This window comes from Scylla paramamosain, unplaced genomic scaffold, assembly GCF_035594125.1.
Source record: "Scylla paramamosain isolate STU-SP2022 unplaced genomic scaffold, ASM3559412v1 Contig150, whole genome shotgun sequence".
In the NCBI taxonomy this organism is placed as follows: domain Eukaryota; kingdom Metazoa; phylum Arthropoda; class Malacostraca; order Decapoda; family Portunidae; genus Scylla; species Scylla paramamosain.
In genome coordinates this window covers 67,144-77,500 of record NW_026973815.1, presented here as the reverse complement: position 1 = coordinate 77,500, position 10,357 = coordinate 67,144, and the positions used below count along the sequence as shown (strand labels likewise).

The 10,357-nt window shown below is 42.6% G+C and overlaps 2 protein-coding genes across 3 annotated transcripts in view; both read left to right on the top strand.

The window, feature by feature from the left end:
* The window catches only part of LOC135099578 (uncharacterized), a 3,223-nt gene extending 985 nt beyond the window's left edge, over positions 1 to 2,238 (top strand). Inside the window, exons 2-5 of the mRNA XM_064001972.1 lie at positions 537 to 718; positions 837 to 1,029; positions 1,247 to 1,527; positions 2,225 to 2,238. Of these exons, the coding sequence (XP_063858042.1) occupies positions 537 to 718; positions 837 to 1,029; positions 1,247 to 1,527; positions 2,225 to 2,238 (670 nt within the window). The remainder of the gene's footprint in view (positions 1 to 536; positions 719 to 836; positions 1,030 to 1,246; positions 1,528 to 2,224) is intronic.
* A 141-nt stretch (positions 2,239 to 2,379) lies between these two features.
* LOC135099579 (peroxidasin-like) lies at positions 2,380 to 8,412 on the top strand. 2 transcript variants are annotated; one of them, XM_064001973.1, is made up of 9 exons: positions 2,380 to 2,564; positions 2,975 to 3,151; positions 3,631 to 3,728; positions 4,023 to 4,131; positions 4,672 to 4,926; positions 5,128 to 5,774; positions 6,333 to 6,418; positions 6,543 to 6,693; positions 7,007 to 8,412. In XM_064001973.1, exons 1-9 carry the CDS (start codon positions 2,465 to 2,467, stop codon positions 7,175 to 7,177), a joined length of 1,794 nt encoding a protein of 597 aa, XP_063858043.1. In that variant the 5' UTR covers positions 2,380 to 2,464; the 3' UTR covers positions 7,178 to 8,412. The 2 variants fall into 2 exon arrangements, with proteins under 2 accessions (XP_063858043.1, XP_063858044.1); XM_064001974.1 differs by lacking the exon at positions 7,007 to 8,412 and adding an exon at positions 6,815 to 6,853.
* The last annotated feature ends 1,945 nt before the right edge of the window (positions 8,413 to 10,357 follow it).

Genomic DNA, 10,357 nt, shown 5'->3' with positions numbered 1-10,357 from the left:
GAAGCCCCAATAAATTGTTATCCTTTATGATATTACCTTAACCTTTGCTGTGTGTGTTATTCTGCTCTTACCTTATTTCCACCCAATCCATAAATTTGTCTAAAGCTCCCCAATGACTCAGTACTAACAACCTGATTGCTGAGTCTATTCCATTCTATCCTGTCTTTCTTAAATCTATCCTCAAGCTTGAATCCATTTTTACTTCTTGTCCTTCCCTGTTTACTGCCTCAGAGAATTTTGCTTATATCACCCTTGTTGCATCTCATATCACTTGAAGAAATGGATTAGACCTCCTTTTAATCTAATTCTGCCTTTATCAAGCACAAACCAATTATTTATTGCCCTACCTGGAGAATTTTGCTTATATCACTCTTATTATGTCCCCTATACCACTTTCCAAGACCATCAGACCCCTCTTAACCTCTACCTTTTATTAAGTTTAAACCAATTATTTATTTTCCTAAATATAATTACTGACCCTGAAAATTGTGTTTCCCTTTGTGTCATTGCATTATCTCGCTCCATTTCTTCTCCAGAGTGTGTATGACAGCCTGTGTGGTGACATGGTGGTGTCTGTGGCTGACTGTGGCAGGCATGGAGGTCTGGGGAGGAGGAGAGGATGGGGAAAGAGGAGGAAGAGAGGAGAGGTCCCTTCAGCAAATCCCCTTAGGAACCTCAGGATTTCCCTTACCTGTGGATATTGACCCCATTCCTTCAGGTAAGTGAGTAATGGGTGGTGATGGTGGTGTAAATTATCAGAGAGCTATCATAAATACTATCACTGAGTTTATGTAATGTTGCTTCACTAGTCTTATTAATGGTGACACTTCACACAGGCCCCAGAGAACAGATCAACCAAGTGACATCCTTCATTGATGGGTCGGTGATCTACGGGTCCAGCAAGGAGGAGAGTGACGAGCTGCGTGCCTTCTCTGGCGGCCTCCTCAAGGTGCAGCGCGGCCCGGCAAACACCCAGATCCTCATGGCCGACACCAACCAGATTGACTGCAAGACCTCAGGAAGATTCAAGTATGTGTTTGTGTGATAGATGAGTGCATTAGTTAGTGAAAGGGTTATTCAGAGCCTTAGACTGATGTATTTTGAGGTGAACATGACACAAAAACAGCAGAAATTTCCCATAATTAACAACAGAAAGCCAAGCAAACAATAAAACAACAGAGAAAATGATAAAAACACCACAGTTTTGTCTACCACGCCTCACCACTGACAGTCTCTCCACCACCAGAGCCAGGTCACGCAAGACTCGGGCAGCAGACGGCCAGCTCAAAGACATCGAGTCAGGTTCCCCAAACAACGTACTGGATTTGATGGAGGTTCTGCCTAACACTGACGTCAGCGATATCACGGAAATTCCTAGCGTGTTTGAGCGTGACGACCAGACACTGCCCTGCGACCACACTTTGCGTTTCCGCACAGCTACAGGGTGGTGCAATAATCTTAACTTCCCGTCCTTCGGCAAGTCGTTCAGGGCAAAAAGTCGACTCCTACGTCCTTCTTATGAAAACGGTGAGTGTCTGTCTGTCTGTATGTCTGTGTATGTGTGTATATATATGTGTGTGTGCATGTGTGTGTGTTGGTATTTGGGATAGGTCAAGAAATTAAGTGTTTAAGTTTGATGAAGTAAGGGATAAAGTCAAGAGTAGATCAGATAGATGTCTATGTGTCTGTATTAGTGTTAGGGATAGAACATAAATAATGTGTTCAGGCTTTATAAAGTTAAGAATCAGAGAGAAGTCATTTCAGTCAGCTAGAGGTCCCAAAGTGATATAGAGAGCATGACAAGGATGACATAAGCAAAATTCTCAGGATCAGTAATCAGGACAGGACAAGAAATAAAGAACTGAAGCTTGATAAAGTTAGGAAAGAGAATAAATAAATATGTTTGTAAATGAGTCTGTGGTGCCTTGTCTGTGCTGGCCTGTGTGGGAATGCTAGCCTTGTATGTAGACAGAGAGACAGACAGATAGATATATTACTATTATTATTGTGTGTGTGAGTGTGTGGTGCCTTGTCTGGGCTGGCTTCTGTGGGATTGCTAGCCTTGTATGTAGATAGACAGACAGACAGATAGATATATTACTGTTATTATTGTGTGTGTGAGTGTGTGGTGCCTTGTCTGTGCTTTGTATAGGACTGCCAGTCTCACAGATAGATATATAAACTTAATTCTCACTGAAGTACCCCCATACCTTATCTTCTATAGGACTGCTAACCTGACAGATAGATAGATTAACAAACCAATTTCCTTACAGTACAATCAAGTACCCCCAAACCTTGCCTTCTGTGGGACTGCCAGCCTGACAGATAGATAAACAAATGAATTTCTTTACAATACACTCCAGTACCCCTAAACCTTCTCTTGTCATCCCCAGGTCTGTCTAAATTTCGCGTCACTTCAGTCACCGGCAAGCCTCTCCCTTCCCCTCGGCTCATTTCCGCCAACATGCACGACGTGTCTGCACCGCATGTCCGCTATACCCTAATGGTCATGCAGTGGGGCCAGTTTATTGACCATGATATTATTTTCACCCCCATCAACAAAGGTAGGTGTGCGTGTGTGTGTGTGTGTGTGTGTGTTTACATAGTTGTAGCTTCCAAGGTCTGATAAACTATTGATTTGTTGTCTCCTGATCTATATATGTCTAGTTTTCTTTAATTTCTGCATACTTGTCACTAAAACTATATACGAGTATTTTCTTAGTCTGTTCCTAACCTAATCTATCTTTGTTGTTTATCATTATCTGGTTTTTCCATTAGTTATCAAATCTCCTGTTTCTCTTTCTCATTCTAGTGTTAACAGGTATATGTTTTCTAATATTAACTTAACTGTGTATGTGTTGATAAAAAAAAAAGTACTTATTCTCTCTTTACCTCATGTCTGTAAATACACTGACTCCTGGCCCAGCATCTCTTCACCTCACCCACTAAACACATTCACTTCTCTCTCTTCCAGGTTTCCAAGACTCGATTCTGGATTGCCGCAGATGTGACTCTCCCCAGACAGTCCACCCTGAGTGTTTCCCCATAGCCATTCCTCAGAACGATCCATTTTTCCCTCCTGTCAATATATCATCTGGCCAGCCATTCTGCATCCCCCTGACCCGCTCCATGCCAGGCCAGCTGACTCTAGGTGTGTGTGTGTGTGTGTGTGTGTGTGTGTGTGTGTGTGTGTGTGTGTGTGTGTGTGTGTGTGTGTGTGTGTGTGTGTGTGAGAGAGAGAGAGAGAGAGAGAGGATATGAAGGTATGCTGTGTGTGTCTATTTCCTCTTGTGGGATGTGACAGAGAGAGAGAGACAGATAGAGAGAGTGAGATAGTTTGTCTTTGCTTCTCCATGTAGGTGTGAGGGAGACAAAGAGAGACACATAGAGTGTGAGATAATGTGTCTGTGTGTTTGTCTGTGTGTTTAGTCTCTATCATCTAAACTTAACACAGCAAGGCCAATAAAATGATAAAAGAAGAAAATCAACACTACCAATAACACTTTCATCACCTAAACATATTATTACTATTGCTTAAACATAATTCCTTCAAGCAGGCTCCCAAGAGTGAAAGAATTACCATTGCTATTATCATTATCACCATCGTAACACAAGTAATTTGTTGACCAGGCTACCGGGAGCAAATGAACCAAGTGACTGCCTTCATCGACGCCTCTCACACCTATGGCTCAGACAAGTGTGAGCAGCAGCAACTGAGGACCAAGTCGGTAAGTGTGCAGCACCGGGGAAAACCAGCATGAGGCTTCTATATCTGTCATCCACATCTATATACTAGTCTGATCTTGTTTTAAAATCTCCCTATTGACTGGGTGCTAACAACCTGAAAAGTAGTAGTAGTAGTAGCATCTCACAGTGCTAGGCTGGCCACTGACACCCATACACACACACACACACACACACACACACACACACACACACACACACACCTATTGGTTCTGAAAAGAGGGAGAAAGAGAGATGCAGAATAATGTACTACTACTGCTACTGCACTACCCCTGCAGGACGGCATGCTACGAGGCACACCCAACCCCCTGCGAGGCAAAGACCTGCTGCCCACTGAGAATGAGAACCACGAGTGTCAGGCTCCCTCTGGCCGGTGCTTCACTGGAGGTTAGTGTTTGGCTGAGGTTAGCTTAGGTAAGGTTAGGTAAGGTTACTGTTTGCATTGCTTACTAGATGATGTCACTGTCTACATATGACTGAGAGAGAGAGAGAGAGAGAGAGAGAGAGAGAGAGAGAGAGAGAGAGAGAGAGAGAGAGAGAGAGAGAGAGAGAGAGAGAGAGAGAGAGAGAGAGAGAGAGAGAGAGAGAGAGAGAGAGAGAGAGAGAGAGAGAGAGAGAGAGAGAGAGAGAGAGAGAGAGAGAGAGAGAGTCTTTAAAGAGTCATTTATGTGTATGTGATTGACTGAATGGGTGAATGAGAGAGAGAGGAAGAGAAATAGAGACCCTTCAAAGAGTATGTTTTTTGTTTGTCTGTGTGTGTGTGTGTGTGTGTGTGTGTGTGTGTGTGTGTGTGTGTGTGTGTGTGTGTGTGTGTGTGTGTGTGTGTGTGTGTGTGTGTGTGTGTGTGTGTATGACTGAGTGAATAAGAGGAAAAAACAGAGAGAAAGCCTTGAAAACATCCACTTGTCTGTTTCCTCCCACCCACAGGAGACACCTGGGCCTCAGAGCAGCCTGGCTTGGCTGCGCTACACACTCTGATGATGCGTGAACACAACAGAGTGGCCGGGGAACTGAAGCGCCTCAACAAACACTGGAATGATGAGCAGCTCTTCCAAAATGCCCGGCGTATCGTGACGGCCATCAACCAGCATGTCACGTACAATGAGTGGCTGCCAAGGGTGCTGGGGTGGAACGCTGTTAATCTGTATGAGCTTAACTTGCTGCCTGAGGGCTATTCTGAAGGTAGGTTAATGTGTGTGTGTGTGTGTGTGTGTGTGTGTGTGTGTGTGTGTGTGTGTGTGTGTGTGTGTGTGTGTGTGTGTGTGTGTGTGTGTATGTGTGCAACATTTCCCTCTAACACACTGCACTCCTAATGACTATCTCTCTCTCTCTCTCTCTCTCTCTCTCTCTCTCTCTCTCTCTCTCTCTCTCTCTCTCTCTCAGATTACGATGCATACTGCAACCCAACAGTGCTCAATGAATTTGGCATAGCCTTCCGCTTTGGCCACTCTCTACTCAAGCCTTCCCTGGAGCGCATGGACGGAATATTTGCCAAGCGCAACCCTCCTGTCAAGCTGAGCGAACACTTCTTCAACCCAGACCTACTCTACCAGCCTGGGATGCTTGATGAGATCATCCGCGGCCTGACTACTGTGTCCATGGAGACACTGGACCAGTTCTTGACAGATGAGGTGACCAACCATCTCTTTGAAGACAAGCGGCAGCCATTCTCTGGCCTGGACCTGGCTGCCCTCAACATCCAGCGAGGCAGAGACCATGGACTGCAGCCTTACAATGAGTACAGGGCCCTCTGTAACCTGACCAGGGCGAGGTCGTTTGATGACCTGCACAGGGAGATAGCGAGGCCGGTGATCGAGCGAATGAAACGGACGTACGCACACGTGGATGACATAGATCTGTTCACTGGTGGATTGATTGAGACGCCGCTGCACGGTGGACTGGTCGGTCCCACGTTCGGCTGCACCCTCGGCATTCAGTTCAGGAACCTCCGCTGCTGTGACCGGTTCTGGTATGAGAATGCTGACCCACTTGTGCGCTTCACCGACCCTCAGCTCACTGAAATAAGAAAGGTGGGTCTTCCTTGGTGGTGGTGGTGGTGGTGGTAGTAACAGTAGCAGTAGTCTATCCATCTGTGAGTAATGAGTGCTGGTGGTGGTAGCAGTAGTAGTAATACTATCTCTGTTGGTGTTAAGTAGTGGTGGTAGTAATAGTAATAATAGTAGCAGTAGTATCTCTGTCTGTGGGTGGTGAGCAGCAGTAGTAGTAATAGCAATAGTTCATTTCTCTTTATATACCAGGCTGGCAATCCCACACAAGCCACACACACACACACACACACACACACACACACACATTCTTATCCCAGTCAGCCATAGGATAGAAAGGAATAATAGTAGTAGAAATAATAGTAGCATTAGTAAAAGTAAATCACCTTACTTATCAAATCAACTTAAAATCTAAGTAACCTTGCCAAATCTACTCAAAACTTAACTTAATTACCTAATCTGTCCTAAATCTAGTTATGTCTAACCTTACTAATCAAATTAGCTAACTTATCTTGATCTTACTTAACAAATTAAGTGTTTTAGCAGCAAACAAATGAGCTCAAGTGTGTCTCTTCTCTACAGGTGACACTGTCCAAGCTTCTGTGTGACAACTGTGACTATGTGGAAAGTGAACAGTGGTCTGTCTTTGACCTTCCAGACCCCTTCCTGTAAGTACTGCTCCTGCACACACACACACACACACACACACACACACACACACACACACACACACACACACACACATACAGACACAGACAAAATGCTATCCCCTTATCCCTTCCTCACCCCCAGGAACCCCCGAGTGTCATGTCGCGACCTCCCCGGGGTGAACCTTGAGCTGTGGAAAGAGCGTGTGTCATGTGGCGTAGGCAAGACTAACATCGACATAAGTGGAGCAGAACGCATCTCTCCTTGTGTTATGTGCACCTGTACCAAGGAAGGGGTGAGTCTTGTGCATCTGTCTGTCTGTCTGTTTGTCTGTTTGTTTTGCTATTTATAATGCTATCAATGCCTGGAAGTGCCTATCTGTCTGTTTATCTGCTTATTAAACCCAACCCCCACAGCCTGTCTGCCAGAGCCTCAATTAACAAGTGCCTAGAGACTCCCTAAAGGCAAATCTAAGTATTTCTCCCTCTCTCTCTCTCTCTCTCTCTCTCTCTCTCTCACAGCTAGTCTGCCAGCCTCAACTAACAATGGTACCTGGAGTCCACTTATATACAAAGCTGAGTGTTTCTCTGTCTCTCTCTCCTCCACAGCCTGTCTGCCAGAGCCTCAAGATAGACAACTGCTTCCACCTGGCCCAGTCCTACAGTCCTGAGTCTATTCTGAATGACCACGTGTGCAAGGTGCAGTGTGCATTTGCCTTCCGTGCCTTCCCACAAGTGGCCACTCAGGACTCCAACCAGCTCGGATTTGCCAACAGTTAAAGAGCTGACGTCACAAGAAATGGTTAGAGAATATTTTGCAATGTCCCTATCTTGTGAAGTATGTTAGGGGTGGGGATGCTCTCTCTCTCTCTCTCTCTCTCTCTCTCTCTCTCTCTCTCTCTCTCTCTCTCTCTCTGTCTGTCTGTCTGTGTAAGAGGCAAGTTTTGTTTTTGTTCAGCAGATATATGGTATATTATGACAGTGAATTTGGGGTTGAGTGGTTGTATTTAGCAATGTCTCTCTGGAGTAATGCTGTAAATTTTTGTGTTTGTTTCTCCCTTGTATGTATGTATGTATGTTCCTCCTGCTCCTCCTCCTTGGGTTTGTGGAAGACTATAACATCTTACAGAAAAAAAAAAAAAAAAAGAAAATTAAGTTGTTTTCATAATGCTGCTACTGCTGTTTGTATGTATGTATGTATCTATGCATCTGTGTATATGTGTGTGTGTGTGTGTGTGTGTGTGTGTGTGTGTGTGTGTGTGTGTATTGATGGAAACACACACACACACACACACACACACACACACACACACACACACACACATGATTAGGTAGAGAACAGACACAAGAAAAGGTATATTCATTCAAATCTTGCAAAATGACCTTAGTATGGCCCAGAATACAGGTCATTTAAGGTCAAGTTGCATGAAATTTGGTTATTTAGTGAGGAATGTTGGTATATGTTGACCTCAGCAAGACCCAGGACACAAGGTCATTCAAGGTCAGATGTATTGCTGTTTTGAATTCAGCAGATCCAGAATGAAAGGTCATTGAAGGTCAAATTATGTTTATGAAGCTTTTCTATTTAATTTAGTGAGATGTGTGTGTGTGTGTGTGTGTGTGTGTGTGTGTGTGTGTGTGTGTGTGTGTGTGTGTGTGTGTGTGTCATGTGTTATTCAATATCATTCATCTATGTCTTTTCAGCTCCTTTTAGCCCTAACTTATTCATGTGTGTTCTGTCAATGGTCTCACTTCATTGCACCTCCATTCACTGTGTTAAGAAAGGAAAAGTCTCTTGGTGTGGTAGGAAACTGAAAATTATATTTCTGCGTGCTTATTTTCTTCTGCTAAGTAAACCTAACTCATATTTTATCCTAGTGTGTGTGTGTGTGTGTGTGTGTGTGTGTGTGTGTGTGTGTGTGTGTGTGTGTGTGTGTGTGTGTGTGTGTGTGTGTGTATTGTATGTTAATGTAAATTGTAATATGTATTTTATTTTTTATAAAATATTGGCTAAACATGATATTTCTATGTAGTAATGTCCCTCTTCAGTCTCCCTGTGTGTGTGTGTGTGTGTGTGTGTGTGTGTGTGTGTGTGTGTGTGTGTGTGTGTGTGTGTGTGTGTGTGTGTGTGTGTGTGTGTGTGTGTGTGTATTGTATGTTAATGTAAATTGTAATATGTATTTTATTTTTTATAAAATATTGGCTAAACATGATATTTCTATGTAGTAATGTCCCTCTTCAGTCTCCCTGTGTGTGTGTGTGTGTGTGTGTGTGTGTGTGTGTGTGTGTGTGTGTGTGTGTGTGTGTGTGTGTGTGTGTGTGTGTGTGTGTATTGTATGTTAATGTAAATTGTAATATGTATTTTATTTTTAATAAAATATTGGCTAAACATGATATTTCTATGTAGCAATGTCCCTCTTCAGTCTCCCTGTGTGTGTGTGTGTGTGTGTGTGTGTGTGTGTGTGTGTGTGTGTGTGTGTGTGTGTGTGTGTGTGTGTGTGTGTTTTGTCTGGGTCATCTTGTGTAGAACTGCTGACCTGCTATATATATATATATATATATATATATATATATATATATATATATATATATATATATATATATATATATATATATATATATATATATATATATATATATTTTAGTGTCCAAATTGCCCCAATATGTCATGGGTAGGGTGTGGTGCTTCCTATCAGGGGAACAATGCCTCCCCTAATTTGGCAGGAAAGAATACATGTACACTTGCCATACAGAGGAAAAAAAAAAAAAACTGTTACAGGACTGCACAAGTAATACAATACAGTGAAGCCTCTGATACTGAATAAGATGAGAAAAATAATATCAATGAAAGGAATGATGAAACACTTTGAAGATGTAACAGGAGGGGGAGAAAGCTATTAATTAATGGAGTAGGTTATAATGGAAACAATGAAGGCAAGAATGAGAGCAGGAAAGAGGAAAAGTAAATAAAAGTTTATCTATTTATTTACATTTAATGGGTACAGCAAGGGAGTTTCTATGTATCTATCTGTCCACCTGTCCACCTGTCCATCTGTCCACCAGGTTGGCAATCCCACACAGGGTGGCCCAGACAGAGCACCATCCACTCATACACACATCATTCACGCTCTTAGTGCTATCAGCCCCTAATGGAGAGGGTATTCACCTAACATAAAAAATAACTATAACAATCTCATTGCCACATAATCAGCTTAGTGCTTCAGACGCAAGATATTAAACCAATAGGAATGAGGGAGTAAATGAGATGAGATTTTGCATCAGCAAAATCCTTTGGTTCAGTAATCAGGGCAGAAGAAGGAATGGTGGGCTCAAGCTTGATAACGCCAGCTTTAAATGAGATACAACCTAACACTGTGTTTACTAATGCAATTGTTCTGTGGATTTTTACTAAGTTTAGATACACATAGAAGAATTTGTTTGTTGAATACTTCCTTTCTGGTTTTTTAATGATTTATTTTTTAATTGTTAGGGTGTTGAAGAGGTTTTTCATAATATTAGTGATAGTTTTGTAGGCTCTGCTTATTTATCTATTTGTTATTTTGTCTATCTATTAATCTCTCAGTCTACCCATTGATCTAAGTATCTGCTGGACCTAACCTAACTAGGCCTATCTCTGCTTATCTCTCAATGTCTATCTATTTACCTAATCTAACCATCTATCTCTCTATCTCTCAGTCTATTTAACTTTGTTTTATCTAACCATTTATCTATCTCTCTACATACCTGTGGAGCATACCTAAACTAACCATACCTGCTGTAACTTAACCATACCTAAACTAACTTGACCACACCAAAACTAACCTAACCATACCTGCTGTAACCTAACCATACCTAAACTAACTTAACCACATCCAAACCTAACCACACCCAAACTAACCTAACTGTACTTGCTGTAACCTAACCTAACCATACCCAAAACTAACCTAACGTAACTACACC

Excerpts from the sequence above, each read along its gene's own strand:
- LOC135099579 (XM_064001973.1), top strand. The coding sequence starts at position 2,465 with ATGCACGACGTGTCTGCACCGCATGTCCGCTATACCCTAATGGTCATG. Across the intron at positions 3,152-3,630 it reads GCCAGGCCAGCTGACTCTAG|GCTACCGGGAGCAAATGAAC; the intron begins GTGTGTGTGTGT and ends TTTGTTGACCAG. Across the intron at positions 5,775-6,332 it reads AGCTCACTGAAATAAGAAAG|GTGACACTGTCCAAGCTTCT; the intron begins GTGGGTCTTCCT and ends TCTTCTCTACAG.